We start from the raw sequence: 23,648 nt of genomic DNA on the forward strand, positions 1-23,648 counted from the left end.
GTGTGCTTGCTATGCAAAAATCACAATGTGGGAAAAACCGTGAAGCCTGCTAATGCTTCTCTCGATTCCTGAAGCCCCCGTTAACTCTGCTGGCTCAATTCTCCCCTGCCTCAAACTGGGGGCAGTGAATCCTAAGAGCAGATGCGGCAAAAATCAGGATGCAGGAAAAACCGTGAAGCCAGCCAATGCCTCTACGTAGCTCCATTCTCATTTCAGTCACTGTGGGATATCAGCATATCGTGATGTTTAGCTGGTGATATATCACAATATTGAAAACCAGATATTGCCCATCCCTACTCTGCCTGCTTGCTCAAAGAATGAAGAGTATTAAATGACCAGATGCCTGGCCTGGATATGGCTGGCATGCTTCCTGCGCAAGTTGGGCAAGCATAGTAGTGTGCTTAATGTTGATAATGTCTTCATTTACCCAAATCTGATTGGTTGTTAAATCTGGGGTTGAATAGTTATAGTACCGTACTAGTACCGGTAGTATTAATACTAGAGGCCTGCAACCAAATATTTGTCTGGTTGCTTCAAATCAGCATGTGAATGTCAGTCTCCCTTTCCCTCCGAGGCTCTTCCTTCTAGCCCTCTCCTGCTCCCTTTATTTGCCTGGAGCACTTGATTCTTTATCAGGTCCTTGTCCACAGTTTACCTTTAATACTCCTTGTTCCAATACCCTCACCATCCTAAAAAAAAACAACAACACCCAGTGAAGGTTTTCTGTTGTTGTCAGCCCACTGTTGTTTGTTCTTATTGGGAACTGGTGTTCCATTGACTCTATTACAAGTACATTCCATACAGCAACCACACATTCCATTAACATGCTCTCTGAAGAAAGTACAGCATTCTGCTAGGTACAAAGGTGTACATGTTGAGTGCTTGGAAAATGTTTTCCACACACAAAAAAGTGCTGTCATAAAGGAGTCTGTTTACATCTTGTTCTGCAGGGGATAGGGAACTGCCAGCCCATGATGCCCTCCCATATGGCCTTCCGCTTCTACCATCATGCCCCTTCCTGCACAGCTTCCATTTTGTGCCAATGGAAGCCTTTTAAATGCATGGTTACTGTGTTACTGTGCAATAGAGTGATTTGGGGGAGGGGGGCATTTTAGCTGGGGAGGGAAAGATTAACCCCATACCCTCCAACATTTCTCTGATGAAAATAGGGGCATCCTAAGCAAAACCAGGACATTCCAGGATCAAATCAGAAACCAGGATGGCTTCTTTAAATCCAGAACTGTCCCTGGGAAATAGGGACACTTGGAGGGTCTGCCACACCCTCTGACATTCGCCAATGAAAACAGGGATATCCTAAGGGAAGCAGGACATTCTGGGATTAAATCAGAAATCAGGATGGCTTCTGTAAATCCAGGACTGTCCCTGGAAAATAGGAACACTTGAAGGGTCTGTAACCCTCCAACCTCCCCAGTCACAGCCCCTGTGCAGCAGTTAACCTTGAAATGCAGGTTGTATCAGTGTCAGGCTTATTGCTTTGCAGATAGGAGGAGGGAAGAAAGAGAGAATTTGGGGCAGTGGTGTGGGGAGAGAAGGTGAGAAACAAAAGGAGAAAGGGAGAGAGAGAAAGAAGGAAGAAGGAATCAAATTGATGGCTGTGTGTTTGTGGTTGCAGGCCTAAGTCTTTCTCACTCCTGTTACTTAAGAACTTTTTTGACTGGGGTTGCCGGGAATGGAACCTAGTGCTTTCTGCCATGCTCCGCCACTGAGCTATTGCCTCCTCACATGACAACTGTAGAAAAATGGGTACCAAGGCCAACACTTGAAATAATTGAAAATGCTTCAGGGCCCTGGCCATTGTGTGTGACTTGGCAGGCCAATAAAAAGTATCGTTTTCTGCTGAGTTGAGAATTTGTCTGTTTGACTTCAGTTGAACTGTGTGAGCAGGGTCAAAGGCCCATTAAATAGATCCCATTTAATTTCTGCCCCTCAACCCCTGTGATAGCTCTGACAGATTACTATTTTTCAGCAACGTAGAAGATCAAATGAAGGCATTCAATAAAAAGGAGTGGGGCAACTCTCATTAGTATCAGCTTGGAAGTCAGTTAGGCATTGTCTTAATTGGCAGAAGCTGCAGGACACCTTCCCTTTGAATACCTTTAGATTTCAACCGTGCATCGAATGCAAGCAACGACTATCTGTCCAGTGTTTGAGGCTCCTGCTGATATGCTAAATAAGTACAGCTGTATGGGGGAAGCGGTTCTATTTCAGAAGTGTATCATCTCTGCTTTGCATAATTTTGCACAGTGATTTTGTATAATTTTAAAAGCACAAAAACATTTTGGACAGCACCTGTGGGAGAATAAAAGCAGCCACACAGGCTGCTGTTGCTGCCGCCATACACTCTACTTATGAATTCCCTTTCTGAAGCAAGCCTTTTAATAAGGCTTCCCTGATGGCTTTCAGAGGACCATTACCTAGGAAGCCAAGTTGTAAATATGGGACAGAGGTGTTCAAAGCAATTTGATCTCTCTGATGTTTTGTAAATGTTGGAGATACTTTCTGCTTAATAACTTTCAGTGCACATATAACTACTGCTAATATTTGCATATAATATTGGAACTTCCATCCTTTCAGATTAAAAGCCGCTAATTTATCTACCTTTGAAGCACACCAACTTGAAAACTACATTGCACATTACCAGGATGGCATGGAGGCCACAAGAAACATGTTCTGCAGTTGTTATGTTTATGTGGGCACAACTTACACTGGTAGATGGAAGGGGTGCTTAAAACCCTTTCCCCACTGCCACTTTCTCCTTGTACATGCTTTCCTGCTGGACAGTTTTAAATAGGTCCCCCCTCCCAAGTAGGCACTGAAGCCTGAAATGAGTTCATAGAATCATAGAATTGTAGAGTTGGAAGGGACCACGAGGATTATCCAGTCCAACCCACTGCAATGCAGGAATATTTCCCCCCAATACGAGGCTCAAACCCATGACCCTGAGATTAAGAGTTATGCTTTACCAACTGAACTATCCATCATGCTACCCTTAACTTTCCTCTAATCTGCTCAACTCACATTTCCATTATTTCTGGAAACACAGAGTTGGAGCCACATACTTTATTGATGATATAGCACAGGCACCCCCAAACTGCGGCCCTCCAGATGTTTTGGTCTAAAACTACCATGATCCCTAGCTAATAGGACCAGTGGTCAGGGATGATTGGAATTGTAGTCCAAAACATCTGGAGGGCTGAAGTTTGGGGGTGCCTGATATAGCATTTAGTTTCAGGCACAATATTCTTAAAATGTGGTTTGCATTCATTTTATAGAGGTGCTTTCCCGATTCTATTGTAGTTTCAGGTCAAATGTTATGTGTTAAGGGGACAGTAGTCCCCCCTCTTAATATAGCCAACTGGCTTCTCATTACTTTCCTTTCCTACTCCCTTGACCTGGAGCGTTTAACCTGTGATTAGATGCCTGCTGGCACTATTGCTTCCTGATCAAATAAAGGCATCAGCTATTTGTTTGCAGATGTGGCCTATTGCCAGCATTTTTGTGCTGTGCTGCAGACTGAGGGAAAGGGGTGTTCCCAGTAATACTGACAACCAATATCTATGGAACTAATGAAAGGAAAGAAATGCAGCTATGAAAAATTGGAAGGCGTAGCAGAGGCCTTTCTTTCCACAGTTGCCAAATGCCATTCTCTCTCTCTCTCTCTCTCTCTCTCTCTCTCTCTCTCTCTCTCTCTCTCTCTCTCTTGCTTTTTAATGTTTTACGCATAGGTTGTATCGCATTTGAGCAACTGGAAACGGTTTCCCCCCAACATTCTATCAAGTGGCTACCTTTTAAAGCTGCTTGTGAAGAGTAGGAGGTGAACAAAGGAGGAGGAAATCAAGGAATTGTATAGTCATAGTTTTCTGACACAGTCTTAGAAAGTATGGCCTTCATTTACAGCAAAATAAGTCAATTCATTTTTGTAGGTATAACCTGTTGATTCTTACCACCAGCAATATTTAAAGTTGCATATCTTAGTATTTTAAACATTGCAGTTAATTCTGCATCATACTTGAGAACCTGCCACGAGAGGGCAGAATCTGAATGGGCTTTGTAGTTCAGCTAATGCATAATGCTACTTTATGTGAAGGCTGGCACCAAATGATTCAGTGGAGCACCCAAGAAAATCAAGCACATTCTTTTCTCAGTGGTACTCTGGGGAAGAAGAGTTTTCTGTCCTTGCTCCACTTATATAAAAAGTATTACTATGTTCATTGATAAGGCTTAAAATATTTGATTTTTTTTTAAAAAAAATCTAGTGTACCATGACTTATCACTGGCACTATGATTTCAGATGTTTCCTTATGTTAACTCCAGCACATAAGAAACAGGGTAATTAGAGGTTTTTCTCTCTCAATGGAACATTTAATGCCCAACTCAGATCATATAAGTTAGCCACAGGAAATGGATTTCAGTTAATTCATTGAACATGTTCACTCCTGTGCAAGAATGAAGCAGGCAGAAAAAGCAGGGCATGTGGGGAATCAGTCCTTTGAACCATTGGACATATAGCAGAGAATTGGTATCTGAAACTTGCTTGCTACTGTTTGGGTAAGCTGCTAAACATGAGGTGTGTATGTTTGAAATTATGTATGGAAGCAATTCATGGAAGGCAGGTTGCTTTTATGTGAGTATATAGATGAAGGGAAATGTCTAGTCAATTCTCCCATAAAAAGTAACCTGTCTTCCATAAAATACCTTCATGCATGCAATAATTATTTTAAACAAATCCTTTTTATCTTCAGAATATTTAATAGTTTAGTAGAATATTTAGTTGACGAGAAGAGCACTGCTGCTGGGAGGATGGCACTGGCTCAGGCCCACCACTACCAAATACACTACTACCGGCTCTAGTTATATATTGTTGTCCTCCTGCTTGCTTGCTTGCTTGCTTGCTTGTTTGTAAACCATCTGTCATCTGAAAATCACAGGATGGTTCACAACATTTAAATGCAAAATAAAAACACAAAATACATAACAAAAAAAAACAATAATGAAAGCAAACCAATAACAACCTTCCCACAAAATCATTTAAAAGGAAATTGAATGTTAATCAGCCAAAGGCCTAGCTATACAGAAACATTTTTGCCTAAAAATATGTAATGACGGTGCCTGGCAAGCCTCTCTGGTGTAAGGTTACCAGATTTTTTCAATGAATCCGGGGGCACTTTTCAACTTGAATTGATTTTGTATGGGGACTGATTTGTAAATCCGGGGACTGTCCCCAGGAAACGGGGACGTCTGGTAACCAAACTCTGGTGAGCATTCCACAACTAGGGAGCCACAACTAGGGGTTTGGGAAAGCACACACAGAGTGCCATAGTTTTATCTGGATTCATTTTAGTGTTGTACATTGACAGCATCAAAGATATTTAGAGATAGCTTAAACTACTTGCTTTTGCTGCTATATGCCCTTTTAAAATCAGAGCTAGTATGGGAGAGTAGTGGATTGAGGCCACTCAGGTTCACATCCCTGCTTGTCCAAGGTCAGATGGTGAGTTTTGCTGAATGGCCATCTCTCAGCCTAACCTACTGCAATGTGCTGCTGAATCACTCGTACTACTGAAATGATGCAGTGTGGGTGTGGTGAATATCTTATCTGTCTGGTTTTGCCCCTGAAATGCAGCATAAAGCGATTTGATAAGGTACCTTGTGATAAATCAGAGAAAGAAAGTTGAGATCTTGTTCATACCCCAACAGTCTCTTTAGTAGGGATTGGGGGGGGGGAGAAATTTGGTTCAGTTAGAATCTGAAGGTAAATTTACCTAATTCACACTTCCTGAAACAATATGCAAACCAAAACACAGTCATCCATTGAAATGTACAACTCTGAGAATTTGGCAATGCAGTTCTCCAACCAAGGGGGTGCCACCAAGTCAGATCCTTATGTTACCATTTCACTTATGAGAGCTCTTATATATTCTTAATAATTATAAGGTAAAGGTAAAGGGACCCCTGACCATTAGGTCCAGTCGTGACCGACTCTGGGGTTGCGTGCTCATCTCGCAATATTGGCCGAGGGAGCCGGCGTATAGCTTCCAGGTCATGTGGCCAGCGTGACAAAGCCGCTTCTGGCAAACCAGAGCAGCACATGAAAACGCCGTTTACCTTCCCGCTTTTAGCGGTTCCTATTTATCTACTTGCATTTTGACGTGCTTTTGAAGGTAAACACTGAATGAAGATGCCAAAATCACTAGTGTCATTACAAATCTATATAATACTCCTGAATAGAATATTTTACACTGGAATGAGGTGTTAGATATGTAACACTGTCTTCTTCTTCTTTGGTGATCACTTGTAGCTGAGTAAGCTTGTCTTCCATAAACATGGTTTTAACAATGAGTCCCTATGTGACTGTGGAGGGCAATTCTGGACCCACATGTCCTTCCACAGTGGGGACATTGGTTCCCGGGTGGGAGTTGATCATGGTGTGGATTTGCCAAGCATGCCTTCCTCTTAGCACATTTCTCCCTTGCATTCTGAGTTCCAGTCAGACATGACACCTTTGGTAAAGGCTGTTCTCCAACTGGAACACTATCAGACCAGTGATTCACAGTTTATACTACATTTTTTATTTTCCTTGAGACAGTCTTTAAACCTCTTTTGTTGACCACCAGCATTACACTTTCCATTTTTAAGTTTGGAATAGAGTAGTTGCTTTGGAAGACAATAATCAGGCATCCGCACAACATGACCAGTCCAACAAAGTTGATGTTGAAGAATCATTGCTTCAACACTGGTGATCTTTGCTTCATCCAGTACACTGATATTAGTTCGCCTGCCTTCCCAAGTGTAGTCCTATTTAGACACAACTGAGAATGTGACATTGAACACAGTGGGACTTACTTTGAAATAAGCATGTATATGGCAGGACTGCACTGTTAGATGTGATCCAAGATATATTTTTAAAATGTATTTAAATTTCATTGATTTCAGAGTCCTTACTTCCAAGCAATGTGCTTAGGTAGTGGGAGGTGGATCACCTGATGTTGATTTCATACCCAGAGGAGTTTGCAACAATGACCGTTCCCCATATAAAAAGGGGGTGTGCATTTTGCGCGGCCGCGCGCAGCCCTTGGGAACCCCTGGACAGCCCTTAGCAGTTCGGAGGCTGGCACCACCTTCCCGGGCTGGACACCTGTGGTCTCCGCCCACACAGCCAGCCGTCCAATCCAGCTGGGGGAGGTGTTGCCAGGGGGGGATTGGCCACGTAGGAGGAGGTAACCATCCAGTGCACACAGCAGAAGGCGAGACATACCTGGGTAGCAGCTGACGGGTCCAGAGCCGTATTTGTATTTGTATTTGATCAATACAAAATGATCAAGTGTTGTAAGTTTTGCACAAGGCAGGGTAAATAAAACAGAGAATGACATTGAAATAAAAATTAAAAATCACAAGGTAAAATGGCTCCCAATTATGTTTTTAGAAACTTATTGTTACATAAACAGTGACATGTACTGTAATACCTGCTTTTCATGCCAAAATGAAACATTTCGAAACTCAGTTTTTGAAGTCTACGAATGAACCAACTAATTACTCCAGTGCCCAATTACATGCATGTTATGATTAATTTTTAATTACTGCAAATTGCCCTTGACTCACCCCATCAAGGAGATTTTAGAATTTAAACCTACATTTTCATGGCAAAATGCCTTGTCCAAAGTAGAAATAAATTGGCAAACGTGTACTGTCCTGACACATGTCCTTATCAACCTGCAGGATCAGAGAGTGAGCAGAAATGCTTGCAGCCCTGTGCTTTATATTATAAGCCATTACCTTTGTGTGTTGCAGAAGAAATGCTGATTAAAATGGAGCAAAGAAGATGAGCCTTGTTAGAAGAGCAAATGCAGTGAATATGACAAATAGATGCCAAAAGAAGTGCATTGAAATGAAGCTGAGCCAGATTTATTGGGTGGCTGCCCCATGGCAATCAGCCACTCAGCCTTAGTTTAACACTAGAGTAGTCATCATAACCTCTTTTTGATTTATAGCTATCTTGCACATCCTGATTGAGATACTGGGCTATTGTTAGCCCACGGCTGCCCCTTTCTGCAGCCAGCATGACACTGCCCCAGGCCAGTGAAACTTTGCTCATCTGCTTGTTGCTCTTATCCCACACTCCCTGGTCTGAGATCATTTGTTCATTATGTTGCCTGAGTTCTCAGCTCTGGCCTTCCCTTTGTCAGGTGCAAGGAATGTGCACAAAACCTCAAGCTGCAAGTATACAAGGCTTCATTAAAATTCCTTTCGGCCCACTGAAACACCATTAAAGCATATGCCCACTGCATAAAATTTCATTTGAAACACATGGTCTCTGCCTGAATAAGTGGAAAGTCTTTATTGGTACTTGTGAAGTCATTACCAGTGATGCTGTTGTTTAACAGGAAGGTGATAGATGTCTCCCTCCAGCACATGCTGAGTGCAGTCCTGAGAAAATATGCTGGCTGTTCTATGCTGATTCCACTAGTCTTTCAGTAGCATTGGATCAGCATGATCCCCGTTTGGATTGCAGTAATCAGTGCCCCTGTCCAGAGAGCCGGATTCCAAAACACGGCACCTGGATATGCCACAGATGTATACCTTCCATGTTTCATTTGGGTGGAAGAGAGATTTATTTCTATGCTACCTTTCTGAACTTCAGATCATAAGCAGCCGAGACAAGTGGGACCTGCAATGGAATCCTCCCAGCCACCAAGCTATGCTGTCTTCCAGGATACTCTATTCCATTCCCACTTACCATATTGAATGCTCACTGGGCTGTTTCTCTCTCCCCCACACTATTTTTAGGAGGATTCCCCCCCCAGCTTTTTTCGTATAAAAACCTTACCCACCCCCTGAAGATGTCCTATACTTCCCTCTTGAGAGCTGATGGTGACATTTTGGCTACATGAGGACCAGCAATTGGAGAATTGAGTTCACCATTAGTATATAATGCTCTCATTGGCAATTCCTATCTTTCGGCCCTCTCCAATGATGTGTATCACTGGAGAGATATCCTTCCAGACCATACTGAGCTGTCAGAGTCTTGCGCTTGTGTTTTCCTGTATAATCATAAGTGCTGCCCGAGGCATAGTATGAACTGAATGTATCTCAAGAGAAGTAATTGTACCAAGGAGACAGTTACAGGTAGGTAGCCGTGTTGGTCTGAGTCGAAGCAAAATAAAAAAATTCCTTCAGTAGCACCTTAAAGACCAACTAAGTTTATATTTTGGTATGAGCTTTCGTGTGCATGCACACTTCTTCAGATGTATCTGAAGAAGTGTGCATGCACACGAAAGCTCATACCAAAATATAAACTTAGTTGGTCTTTAAGGTGCTACTGAAGGAATTTTTTTATTTTGTACCAAGGAGAAATTCTGTATGAAACCCCTCTTTTTTACTTTTGAAAACTGCACTCAGTATACTGTTGATACAATATAATGTGGAGAGAAAGGGTGAATGTTACATTATAAAATTTTAAATAATCTTATATATGGTGTAATTTAATGGTAGCATAAAACAGAACCTTTTATTTATTTGCAAAAACCAAACCAAACCACTTAACCCCAATTCATAGAATCATAGAACTGTAGAGTTAGAAGGGACCCTAAGGATCATCTAGTCCAACCTCCTGCAATGCAGGAATATGCAGCTGTCCCATACGGAGATCAAACCTACAACCTTGGTTCATATGGCTTACCGTTATTCAGTCTTCTGGTATGGGGAAATCAGCCTAAGCCACTAGTTCAGTGGATGGATCTAAAGAAGAAAACCCTGAACAGCATGTCTGTGATCTTGCCATGCTAGTAGTTACCCAGAATTGTACAGTATGATTGCAACTTAGACGTGTGATTTCAACACACGTTGAAAGTACAAAATCTCTCTGCCTTGCTTGGGGGGGCAAGGCCCGCTCATCACACAGCTCTGGAAATGTAAGGATGCTCACGTGGGGACCTTCCAAGGTGGTGGCTTGAATGAATACAGTATATCCATGTTTGTATATACACGTTGCCACCCCCGGAACGTAAGCCCCACCCAAGATGCAGCCGTACAGTAATGTCCAATGAAAGGCATGGAAGCCCCTAGTGGTCAGATTGTTTCCATTCTTCCTAAATAAAGATGCATTTCATAACATAAATATTTAAAAGAAACAATTTACACAGCGGAAATGGTTTTAAAACAATAGTTTTAAAACAAACATTTTCCACAGTCTTAATTTTCATGCAACATGTCATGTTCAAATTATACATGTTTTGGAACGTTAAAAGGTTTGGTTACTAAGCAACTCACACATTATTGTACCATCCAAATAATTACATTTTGGGCAAGTAAGAACCAGTATTGGCTTTACCCTCAGTATTCAGCAGCATCTTAGTCATATACAGTAGGAGAAAAATAGGCACTGTATCTTTTTTTTTTTTTAAAAAAAAGTTGAACCAAGAAGGGTTTACAGGATAATGAAAAGACGAGATTCAAGTTAAAACGATTTCTACTTGGATATCTGTTTTCCATCACATGGTGTAGAGACGTATATGCACCAGTCTGCTTTGTTCTGTTGAGCATGGCACATGGCTCAGTCTGGAAGCAAAATTAGACTTGACACCATGATTGAGATCAAGCTAAAGTAATCAGGTCAAAGTCTCCTATGTCAGGAGGGCCTCTTTCCGAGCATCTGTTGATGGGGGAATAGAGATGAAGAAGGTTGAGGGGAAAGCTCAGTCATTGACCCTGCCAGAATCAAGGTCTGCTGATATGATCAGAAATATCCTGTCTCCTGTGCTCTCCCTGACCACTACATCTCCCCCTCGTAAAAATAAACTCGGTGGATTTGGGAAAAAGGTGGAACAAGATGGAGAGAGGAGCCCTTAAGAATGTGATTACAGAATTGTTATTTGAGTATAAATGGGAAGAAGACTGCAACACTTCTTTTATGCTGAATTAAATAGTCACTGAACAGCTTGAAACATTTTTATTGTCTTGGACTAAAGAACTGGTATTATTTGCTTCTTCCTCTGGTGGCAACATTAGTTCTTCGTTTTCCCTCATAATTATGAAATGTCTGTTTTAAATTTAAGTAAGTAAAGGCTTTTTAAGAACTAATAAACAAGCTCTTTAGAATCAGTATATTGCTGGTTGTCATCTGTTATGTGGTGTTTATTTCCTTAAAATAATTTATTCTACAGTGCCTTTATTTATCCAAACCAAGGATGCAGTGAGACTGAGCATTTTTAAATGGGTAGTAATAAGTGGCTGCTGAGAAAAAGGAGTGTGGGAAGCTGTTTCCTCAGCATGTTTTAAAAGTACTTGATGAATGCTTGTTTTACATGTTACCACTTTATTTATTTACTTTAGTCTGTTCTTAAAAATATACACTTAACTGGACTTGCCAACCTTAAGTTCTGCACCCCAAAACCATGCAAATATCTATTTTGCCTGTGCAACTTGGATTCCAAACATGTTAATGCAGAGGGGGGAAAGACGTTTTTGCAGATTTCAGACATAACACCTGAGAGAAGTGGCTGTATTCACATGCACAAATGGCCCATCTTACTGTGTCCACTAGATGTCAGCAAAGAACACATATGTGCCTCTGGATTACAGCATCCATCTCTGCACCAGCAGGAATACAAAGCACGCAGTATTTCAGTGTCAATGCTGTAACGGTTGGCATGAACAATGGCGTTGTGCTCAGGCTATATGGATAATATGTGGCATAGAAACAAATCTTCCTAGATTTTGAGAGCCCTACAGCTTCTTTCCCACACTTCTAAAGAAAGGCCCAAAGACTGAGCTTCTGATCTTGTAGGTTAGGAGATCAAGACACTTGAAATTTAAACAGGCATTGTTTAATATCAGCCCCCATTGTGAATGTAAAACTCATTTTGGATTAAATGCATCTTTTGAGCTTTCTTCTGAATTGTATCTCACATCAGCAGCATTTCTACATGGCAGAGAAAGCATAAGAAAGGATAGGTCGAAAGAATTTGGTGCAAGGACCCGTTAAGTACACTGGATGCTTTGTTTCCTAAAATGACATGAGTGGGTTGCTGGTTATTTGCTATGGAACTTTTGGTTCTGCTTGCCACACAGGCTTCAAAACAGAGAAGGAATATTTTGTATTCTAAGCTTCTGTGGAACTAATAAAAACCTACTTTTTTTAAAAAAATTGTTGCTACAACAGCAGTTTTGCTACACTTAAAAATGTCTGTGTGTTCAGTATTACCATATTTTGATCCTTATAAACTCTGACCTTGACTTTCTGCTTCTTACTTTCCAGATAACTGGTGTTATCCTTCTCGCTGTTGGTGTCTGGGGGAAGCTGACTTTAAGCACATATATATCTCTCATTGCTGAAAACTCCACTAATGCCCCTTATGTCCTCATTGGGACGGGTACCACGATTATCGTCTTTGGCTTGTTTGGCTGCTTTGCCACATGTCGTGGCAGCCCATGGATGCTGAAGCTGGTGAGTATCCAGCCAAATAACTTGGTGCTGCTGGAGGGCTGGAAATTGTTAAAGTGGCCATTTTCTCTGTTACGTGTAAACAGATGCCAAGCAGGTTTCAGTCACACACGGGCACACACAGAGCAAGGGAGTACAATTACTAAAAAGAGATGCATATGGGAAATCTGTCGCTCCTGGTATAACGTCCTGGCAGTGACGTATAGGAATAATCCCAAAATTGAGAGTTGAGCCACACATTCAAAACAACAGCACCATGTGCCACAGTCCTTTGGAACTTCAGAATTTAAAGTGAGGTTTCGTGTTTATATTCTCTGCAATGCAAGAAATACATTTGCCTCTGGAAAGGCATAGTATTAGAAAAAGGGCTCTAAACCTAGTCATGTTCCTGACTGGCTGGTTTCTTTGCAGGGAGATATTTTAATGTTATGGGCACTGAAATATGTAATCCTCATTTTCATTCTGCACATGTTTTTTTTTTATTCCTTAGTATACTGTATACTGACTCTTAAAACATAGTTTACAGCATAATTCTAACTATGTGTACTCTGAAATAAGGGCTGTTGAATTCAGTGGGGCTTACTTCTGGTGAATGGGGTTAGGATTGCAGGTTTAGGAAGCAGCCCTTAGTAAAACTGCAGTTTTCCTTATCCTTAAACTGTGTGAATTAGTAATATGCAGGCTGGATATACCGTACCTTCCTGTTATTCCTTATTTTCTAGAAATAGGAACAGGATCTAGTTTCAGAGAACTCTAAGGGTTAAGGTGTGATTATGTCAGCCACATGGGCATAGCCAGGGATGGGGTGGGGCAGCTGCCACCCCCCTAAATCAAGTAAATAAATAGAAATACTTAACTAACCAATTGCATCACAGATATCTCAGTTCTGCCCCTCCCAACATAATGTCTGCCCCCTCCCCAAATAATGATGTTAACAATTGTGGATGAATACCATTCCAAAGTTTTCCAAATCTGAGTTTTAAATGAGCCATGAGTACAGTTGAAATAAGCAACTGTGTTGAACAAGCACATAGTTTTAAAAGACCACCAGCCTTTTAAACAATGCCAAAAGTGCCTTGAACCCCACAATATTTCCATGCATATATCAATGAAGTTAATGTGAACTAGAAGAAAGCAGAAGGTTTTTTTATTATTAGAATATTTCATTTTACCTAGATATTCAAGTATAGACTAGGGAAAACGGGGTGGGTGTGAGTTTTATTGCCATGTGTGCAAATGACAATGATAGCTATGATGAGGGAAAAATGACAAGCACACTCAAATGTGTGTCCTTGGGTTAACTTGGGTTTATGCTAATTCATAAGCATTTTGGCTGCAGTCCGGAAGTCCACATGGAAAGGATCAATAGGCACATCCTGGTGGGTTTTTGCAGAGCTTTCCCTGGCAGCCGCTCCCAGCTAGCTTGCTTGAGCAAGCAGAGAATCAAACTACCCGTGAGCCAGCTGCCAGCTGCTGCCAGGGGAAGCTCTCAGCAGAAAGCCCTGAGCATGCACACATCGGGTTTCTGTGGGGCCCAGGAGATTGCTGCCATCATGTCAAAGCAAGCCCCATTGATCCTAGTGGAATTTGTTTCTGTTCTTGAGCTCCTGGTTTAATTGTGTGTTTTTTTAGTCCTTTCTAAAGACCTACCTTGTGTTTTGAATGCCATTGAATTAGAGACAGCAGAGAAATTCAGTTTGTCTGCATTTTCATGCATGTGACTCCCCCTCCTACCTAATCCATACCTCCTGTGGGGACCAGAACACAGTGACCCTTCAGAATGTGTGTCAAATTTTGCTTTTCTCAAACCAAAAAAGTGTGTACAAAGATATGTATGTTAGAGGGGCAGTGGGAACAAAAATGCATACGTTAATAAAATTTACATACAAAAGCATGATACTAGGAAAAGTTGCTTGCAAAAAATATGTGCATTAGGATAAATGTGTACTTAAATGTTTCATGAGGACTTTCAAAAATTGCATCCCACCTACGCAATGATTTTGAGTGATACCTAAGCTGAATCATGCCCTTCTCAAGAGCTTCCTGAAATGAGGCACGTGTAGATCCTAACTGTGCTAGTGCAGTTCCTGAGTAGCACTGAGTTCACATAGGATAGATATTTCAGCAAGATCCATTTAGGCATGAAATCATCCCAGTTCCTTTGATTTAGAACCTGCTACATCCCTCTACAGGGACGCGGGTGGCACTGTGGGTTAAACCACAGAACCTAGGGCTTGCCGATCGGAAGGTCGGCGGTTCGAATCCCAGCGACGGAGTGAGCTCCTGTTGCTCGGTCCCAGCTCCTGCCAACCTAGCAGTTCAAAAGCACGTCAAAGTGAAAGTAGATAAATAGGTACCGCTACAGCGGGAAGGTAAACGGCATTTCTGTGTGCTGCTCTGGTTCGCCAGAAGCGGCTTTGTCCTGCTAGCCACATGACCTGGAAGCTGTATGCCGGCTCCCTCGGCCAATAATGCGAGATGAGCGCCACAACCCCAGAGTCGGTCACGACTGGACCTAATGGTCAGGGGTCCCTTTACCTTACATCCCTCTACACTTTTCTGTTTTAAACTATTGTCATCCTGCCTTATAATTTCAGAGAAAAACAGCTTTGTCCCTGCCCTCTCCCCAAAAACCCATAATTTAACATCCAATTAAAAGTCCCAAATCAATTAAATCAGTAAAACAGCAGAACACACCATGAAACAATAAAGACCGTAAAAATAACAAGGCAGGACAATTTCAAGGCAGCAATCTCTCCAAGACTCAGGGGAAGTGACAAGAGTTCGTTTTTTTCTTTCTTTTTTTTCATGTTTACAACACCTCATAAGATAAGCATTAATATCCCCACTGCCAGTTTTTATAGCTAGGGCTGGAACCTGTGTTATCTACCCTTTTTGTACTGGTTTTGAATAAAAGAAAGAAAGCTGCAGGCTGCAATTCTATATTCCAGCCTTCAATCTGGTGCCCTCCAGGGTGATGGGAGTTTAGTCCAAAACATCTGGAGGGCATCAGGTTGGGAAATACTGTTGTGCACACTTACCCTACTACTTCTTAGTAGACACAGATAAGATTATATTTTCAATCCAAGCCTGTATAGCATTTTAATTTATTGACATGAGCTCAGATTTAGTGACTGACATTAGCTTTCTTAGGGTGAACTCTGATTACCAAAATAAATACATGCTATGGGGAAGAACTGCTTTAAACCCTGGAGCTTGCCTGCCTACCCAAGCCCAGATTGTACACCCCCTTTGTTAATTTTGGCATTTAGCCCTTTTCAGGAAAGTATGTAACCAAGCTGTCTAGACAGGTTTCATATCTGAAACAAATTGGGTTTACCACAATAATCGGTTTTCCCAGCCTCCATTGAAGATTCATCTTCTCTTTCCCCCCCACCTGTTTTGCAATTAGTAATTGCAATTTTGAGGAAAAGGGAAACAGTGGGATAATTTGGCACCCAGTTTTTTTGCTGAGCAACATTCTTGACATTCTCCTAAAACTGTTTGTAAAATTGCACTTTGTGTAGATACAGTATTTATTGAATTCCCTGAATTGTTGCTTTTAAAAAATGCATCCAAATACGTAGGAGGAAAACTCCCTGCAGTGTGAGTAATCTGTTCCATTCCCCATTTCCTCTTGTATTTCAGTATGCTATGTTCTTGTCTCTGGTCTTCCTGGCTGAGCTTGTGGCTGGCATTTCAGGGTTTGTGTTTCGCCATGAGGTGAGTATAAATTACATGTTGGTAAAGGTGGTGGCAGCAGGGCTCTGAGCAGATTTTGCTGCAGCCTCTTAGGATACTGGGTATGATTACCCAAGGCTGCAGAGTCCAACAGTTTACTTGGCAGCTATATGTACCCACAAACACAAAACCTGTTATCATTCCAAATGAAAGGATTTAGCCTAAAGCTTTAGGCTTTTGCTGTTCAGTGTTTATTTTTGAGTTACTGTACATTTATTTATATGCTCATCATGCAAGATCTTCTTTACCCTGTCATATATGCTGAAGAGAGCAAAATACCTTAAATTCTTTACATAAATGCTGCTACTTCAGCCAAACAGGCTTTTGATTGTATAATGCTGAGCGGATTTCCAAGAATGCAAAGCCAAACTAACCTAGTTTGTTTTGCTGCCTTGTAAATCTTGTGTATTTCCTGTGCTAAAAAGCAGCAGCAGAGCTAGAGTGAGGAAAGGGAAAGAAAAGGATAAAAGTGGGTTAGTGAGACACAGGGCTTATGGATGGACACTTACCTTTTGCTCTGCTCTTTCCATGTCTAAGCATAGTGTTTTGTTTTGTTTTGTTTTATTACTCCAAACTTTCACCACAAAAGCCAGCTCTATAAAGCTGAATTGGAGCAAATGTCAGTTCGGGTTTTGTGCTGATTGACATTCACCCTGATTGAGCATTAATGAGCGGGTTTTTGTGGGCGAAACTCCAGAGCAAAAATAAAGGGGGCTCAGATACAGAGCTTAACACTGCGGACTGTGCCCATAAAGAGCAGAGGAAAGGTAAGTATGGATAAGCCTACAATGAAATAAGAATACAATTAGGGTCTATAATGCAAATGTCTCTCAGCCCACTTCATGCATACTGTGATTTGTTGTTTTTCTCTTAAGAGTGCTTAAAAACCTAAGTACTTAAGTTTATTAAATTTGTTCATTGATTCTTACAACAAGTGGAAATCCTGAAGTGACTTATGAAAAGATAAAAATGCAAGAAATCATCTGTTACCACAGCACAATAAACAAAAAGTGTTCATCCAAAACGTTACTCAAAACAAAACAAAACACTCATACCCAAAATGAACAGTTTGAGATTGACAACCACGCAGTGGCAGAGGAAGCCACTCGGGCACCTAGAGCGGCGCACCCAGGGCCCACCACAGGACCTCCAGAGTCTGCCTGCCTCCTCCCACTCAGCCACCCTACAGCTGGGGGGGTGGGGGTGGGAGGCGGCAGGCAGACCATTTGGGCAGCGTGGAGCCTGCGTGCACCCAAGCCACTGCATCTCTCCCAGGAGAGACGTGTACTGCAGATCCTGCGGTGAGTGCCACCAGGCATTTTGTCACACACACACACCCCTCAGTGGTGACACCCGGGGCAGACCGCACCCACCGCACCCCCTTCCTCCGCTGCAACCTGCATCAGTGATTGCCATCCACTGCACCAAGGAGGCTGAAACTGTTGCCTAGCAACAGGAGCACTTCTAGGTCTTGGGAGACCAGGCTGTGTCCTCCCTTTCTGCCTCTGCCTCCTCTGCACCTAGTGGTGCAGTGATCCTGTTGCTCCCCATGAGGGGAGGGGGAAGATGGGAGTCCTGCTTCCCCAGCTGGGGCAACCATATCATAGGAGGGGGAAGCACACACTTCCTCCAGCCTATGTTCCCTGGTCTCAGCCCCCTCCCATGTCATCTTCCTGTTTCCCCTCTTCATCCATCTCAGCCTGCCACCCCACCCCTGAGCCCAGCAACTCCTTTTCATGACAGAGAAGGTATTCTCTCCAATCACTTGACTTCAGGTGTTCTGTCAGAAAGCTTGGCTGTTAGGACCCTATAGGTTAGTACCCAAATGCTAAAATTGGGCAGACTATATGCATCTTGGAAATGTCAGTTGTCTCATACATTGCTATCCCACAATTGGGTTGCATAAGGATTACAACCATTATGATTAGTGGGTAAATTTTGGTCCCTTTTGGTCTGAGACGTGGTCTATCCAAGCTGTTCTTGTGCATTTGCTGTTTTGGATCAGAAGGCAAAAAAAAAAAAGTCAGTTAAGCTCTGTTCATGCCCTCTACCACCTCTTTTGCACACTCTGAAGTGTTGGCATTTTTTGATCCTGAGGGCATTCCTGCCCACAAGTACCCTGTACTGCAATAAATCAGTGCTTCTTCTGTGGACTGGTATTTCCCTTTTCTCCCCTCCATCTTAATATTCCAGTCACTAGGAAGCAAATATGAAGGGGATTTCTTCTTCCTTTCAAACATGTATATTGGTTTAGGAAAGTAAGGGCTTCAATTTAGGATTTATTGTACATGCTTTGTACTTTTAAAAAAATCACATCAAATTTATTCACCAAAAATAAATGTTAACAGTTGCATCAGAAAAAGTGATGCAAATTAAGCTAATTTCCCCAAATTAAGCTAATTTCCCCATGTTCCCTTCTTTTCAAAAATGTATTCTTCTTCTGCTCATCAATAGGTAAGGGATTGTGCAGGACATTGAAAATATTATTCCCTTTTATCTCTAGCTTTTCAGAATTTCAGTAGACATTGCTCACTTACAAACTTATCTTCGCAGTCATAGAAGGACAAAAAACCAAAAAAGCCTGACACACTCAACAGGCCTTTGGTCCAGTTTCAACTTCTGTATTAAGTTAGTTTGATACTGTGAGATGCATCCTTGGTAGTGATGCATTTCTTGGCAAAGTGAGTTAATTCAGGGAAATGAAGCTGCTGCCAGGAAGCTTTGTCTCTTTCTTCTATTACCATATTTCCCTTCTGTTTTTCACCTGATGCCTCTGACTCCTTGACATTTCCCTCTACGTAATGAATGGAAGATTTAACTTACAGCCCTTGGTAGTAAATGCCAACACAAAGGACTACTGACTGTTCTAAGATAACTTTTGTCATTGCTGAATGTACACTTCAGGAGGAATGGCAGTTTCTTCTTTTCCTCCTGTGTCTAAAATCATTCATTTCTTTTAAAAAAAGTATCATTTCCCTGGTCGCTCATTCAGGCTGAGAACTTGAGCACTGGAAAATCTATTCTGCATGTGGGTCCAATACAGCTTACCATAATGTCTAAATTTCCCTTTTAGATCAAGGACACATTTCTTAGGACATACACTGAAGCCATCCAGAATTACAATGGAAACGATGAGAAGAGCCATGCAGTGGATGACGTACAACAGAGTGTAAGTTCAAGGTTGCAACTATGTAAGACTAAAGCCAATACTCTTCTCCGGTTGCGACATAAGAATTGTCAGTTGCTCGAAATGTTGTCTGTGGATTGAACATAATCAATCGGTTGCAACACTTGAGCAGTCATTTTCATCTTTCTAGTTTCTTTCACCTCTTTTTGCCTTACACTGACAAATCTCAGACATATAGGAACCTACATATAGACTGCAGTAACCACTGGAAGCTGTTGCAGATTTTTGGCTGGGACAATCAGCTGTCATTGGATGCTGGGAAGGGAAATGGTGCTTTTAAATACGCATTTATCCATTTGTGATCTGTTAATGACCAGTTATTCCTGGTGTTAATGCGAAAGGCTAACCATTTATTGCCAGCATTTGATAACCTTACTATCTTTTGATCAGTGCCTGCACACATGACTCACTGGTTATTCCCCAGCTCACTTGAGAAGCATTTGCTGAAGCACACTTGGAATGTTTGACAATGTTTATTCTGTTCGAGAACCCCAGAAGTCTGATGGTGCTTGTGAGCATGTGGTGCTCTTTGTAGAAGGCCTGTAGTATATGCTTGGCAGGCAGAAGATCCCAGATTCAGTCTTTGGCATCTCCTAGTAGGGCTGGAAGGACCCCTCAACCAGTCAGTGTTGGCCAGGGATGAGGAATATGTGGCCTTCTGGACATTGCTGGAGTCCAATTCCATCAACCTTAGGCAGTAAAGCCAATAGTCAGGGATGGTGAGAATTGTGATCCAGCAATTCCTGGAAGGCCACAAGTTCCCCATCCCCACCACTACCATCATATCCTGCCCAGGTAAAGCGTAGCAACACCAGTGTCAAAAAGGCGGCTGTATGGATCTGCCCCCCCCTTACAATGGCCACTGCTGCTTTTGTGCGGACAGGCGGAGACTCCCCGACCCTGGGCAACACCCACATGGAATAATGACTCAAGACAACATGTTACGGGATTAAAATTTGGCCACAACTTTATTAAAACTTCAGATGTAGGGAGACCTTGGCTTAGGCATTGGGCATTTATCCCTCCCAGTCCCCGGCCGGGTATCTGGGGAACATCAGGGTTATCCAGAATATTTGGGAATTGGGCTGGCTCTGGAGAATGTCTGTTCAAGCAGAGAGCCCCCCCCCCATTTTGCCACTGTTGCAGGGGAGAGCAATGACAACCTAACGGCGTATGGCCAATGCCGTCCCTCAAAACAACCCCTTTAACAGGGAACCCTGGGATTGTCTCCGCAGGGGGGGCGTGACTCACTGCTTCACGACACCCCCCCAATTTAGGGAAGATAGACTAAAGGATTCCGCCCAAGGCCTGAAACCGCCAAAGTTGTGACGTTTTGCTACGGGGAAGGCAAAACCTGCCAATGCAGGAAAATTCATTTCCGGTCCTTCAACAGCCACCATAACATAGCAGCACCTGCGTACCTGTGAAGAAGATCCCTCCCCTTACCTGGCCAACTCTCTCCTGGCAATGCTTCCCCAGCTGGGATTTGGTACCTGGCAAAGGTAGGCAGCTACCTCCAGGTGTCCAGCCTGGGGGCGGGGCTATCCAGGCTTACTGCCGGGAGCCGTATGGGATTGGGGGGCGGCTGGATGCGACTGCGCAAAAGGCGCCCCCCATTTGATGTGGGGAGCAGTCATTTTGTAATAGTTGGTATAGTTTGAAGTAAGAACATGAAGTATTTCCTGCTTTTTCTAACTGTGGTCTAACTACTATCCTTTCTGATTATTTTTAGCTGAGTTGCTGTGGTGTCCAGAACTACACCAACTGGAGTACTAGTCACTATTTTTATGAACATGGCATCCCCCCAAGCTGCTGCATGAATGCCACTGACTGCAATCCCTCAGACCTGGCCAACATTACCATTGCTGCTACTAAAATAAACCAGAAGGTATGGACCACTTTGCTTAGTTGCATATTTTTCAGGTTTCTCCACAACAAAAGGCAAAATGTGCTGAAAAGGGGGCACCTGGGGAATTAGCTGCAGTCTTACCGGTTCATCCGACTGCTTGGCTGCATTCTAGAGCTGGTGTTTCTCATATTCCGACAGAGAAGATATGCTTCTCCCATTTCCCAGTGATCCCTGAGCTAACTTCCCATGCCCCTGATTCTCATTCTGACAGAAAACTTCCTCCACAGAGGCAGAGCTGACACGGCTGGAGAATGCAGCAAGTAGATTCAGATAACCTTGATAGTTATGCCAGTCATCGCTTCTGTCCTCACCTGTTGCTTTTTTTCAACATCTTGCAAGTAGTTTTCTGAAAGACGTGCCATGTACTGGATGCTAACAGCCTGCTTGAACTGAGAAAATAGAGATGATTGACATAAGATCCATGATTCTTTAGGCATGTTTACTGCCCCTGTTATAAATGCTGTTGGAGTCGTAGAGCTGGAGGCAGAACACAGCAACATTTGACCCGAAAGCCAAAAGGGATTGCAAAAAGCACAGCATTTTAGTGAGCACGAGTGAGAACAAATGAGATGAAGAAACATGTAGAAAATACGGGTTTATGCAACTCACGATTTCTGTGATGTATAAAAAAATGAATAAATACCTCTTTAGTACTGGAACAGAACTTTTTCCTGTTCAGCCTGACTCTCATATAACAGCATTAATGTTGATTTACTGTATCCATTCCCTGTCATTTTATTTACTTATTCCAGTTTAACAGTTACACAATGAAATATTGTTACAATGTGGAAAAATATAGGGGGGGGGTTATTTTTTATTTAAAGGTGACCTTTCTTAGTAGGTATATAAATGCAGTCACAAGTGAAAAGCTGTTATGATAAAAAGTGATAATAACTATAATTCTTCCTTTGAGATACAGCTATTTTTCTCTCCTTATGGAAAAACTGAGGGTGGCCATCTTTTGCAGTTTTGCTGGGGTGGGGGAGATTTTCCCTTGCTTAAGGTGGGGGCTCCTTGGTTATGATTTTATCATACAGCCTGGGAGAATCTGGTTGCCCAGGCTAAAAAGCCTAGAAGACCTTTGTTTCCCATGCTGGCAGGTGCACAGGAAATGGGAAGCTGTACCAGGGCAACCCAGCTAGCATCTTTCATTTGGGCTCAGCGAATGGGCTGGCAAGTCCACAAGGCACCCTGAAGTGATTCCCATTTTGCAATGGGAAGGGAAAGAAGTGGAGTTGTAGCTCCCTTATACTCCTTTTGTCCTGCCCAGTGTCGTTTTAAGACCAACATTTTTCAGGGTTTGGTTCTCAACAGCTATGCAAGGTTGTTCTTCTCATTAGGGCATGTTTCTCTTCCAAATATAAGAGATTGCCTAGCCAGGTGAGCAGCAGCATCTTGAAAGCCCAATGTGGAATTCAGGGGGGGGGAGATGGAGCCCATCTGTGTATAATCATCGTTAAATATAACATTAGATCAGTGCCCAATACCTTTATACTTATTTTCACATTTCTAACATGAACTAATCCAGGGTCTTTTTGTGCTGAAGCCCTCTTTACAATATGAGAAAAAATACTAGAGAGATATGAGTCATCACAGGCAATTCCAATGCTGTGGTCAAGGTGAATAGCAGGCCAGTTTGTGTTATCCCATATTCCTAGATTTAGCCCACATAGGCAATCAATCTGTATAACACAGGGTTAGAGCTTTCTCAGAGAAGATCGGCTGTTGAATCTTTTTGTTCTCTCTTTTTCCTAACTCCTATGAGGTTCCTGCATGCTTAATTATTAACACCTGGCTCATCAAACAAGGCCTAAGATTATATTTGCAAACAATTGATTTCCTATCCCAGCTCCCAAAGCTAGAGCAAAGGCACACAAGAGCTCTGATCTAGTAGAGAGAAGCTGACCTACTACAGGAATGAAGCTGGATTTAATGTAGATCAGATGGTTTGAAGTGGTTTGTGGATTGCCCAAACAGATGTATTTTTGTTTTTTGTTTTTGCTGTCCATCACCTCCTGTTATAGATTTAGACATATGCTTTATTCACAGAATAATGCCAAGAAGTTTAACTGATATTAATCTCATCTTTAGAGTAGTTATTCATAACTACTGATGAGTCCATTTCCCCCTAAAATATTAATAAGAGATTAGTAATATTAGGGTGAAAATAAGGAGTTTGTTCTTTAATTATAAAATGTTCTCAGGAGAGACATATTTTGTCAGGTAATTTGTTGTGAATGTTGCAACAGTTTTTTTAAGAATACACAGTGTGGGCAGATGAATTAAAAAGAGTTATGAAATAGATAGCAAGCAATACTGAATTCTGATGAGTTTCAGAAATGTTCACCAAA

General features: G+C 42.2%; 1 protein-coding gene across 1 annotated transcript in view; it reads left to right on the plus strand.

Moving 5' to 3' along the window:
* TSPAN7 (tetraspanin 7) overlaps positions 1 to 23,648 on the plus strand; it is a 79,666-nt gene that overhangs the window by 47,504 nt on the left and 8,514 nt on the right. Inside the window, exons 2-5 of the mRNA XM_035114688.3 lie at positions 12,275 to 12,463; positions 16,109 to 16,183; positions 19,275 to 19,370; positions 21,121 to 21,276. Of these exons, the coding sequence (XP_034970579.1) occupies positions 12,275 to 12,463; positions 16,109 to 16,183; positions 19,275 to 19,370; positions 21,121 to 21,276 (516 nt within the window). The remainder of the gene's footprint in view (positions 1 to 12,274; positions 12,464 to 16,108; positions 16,184 to 19,274; positions 19,371 to 21,120; positions 21,277 to 23,648) is intronic.

This window comes from Zootoca vivipara, chromosome 4 (assembly GCF_965207765.1).
Source record: "Zootoca vivipara chromosome 4, rZooViv2.hap1.1, whole genome shotgun sequence".
Taxonomy (NCBI): Eukaryota; Metazoa; Chordata; class Lepidosauria; order Squamata; family Lacertidae; genus Zootoca; species Zootoca vivipara.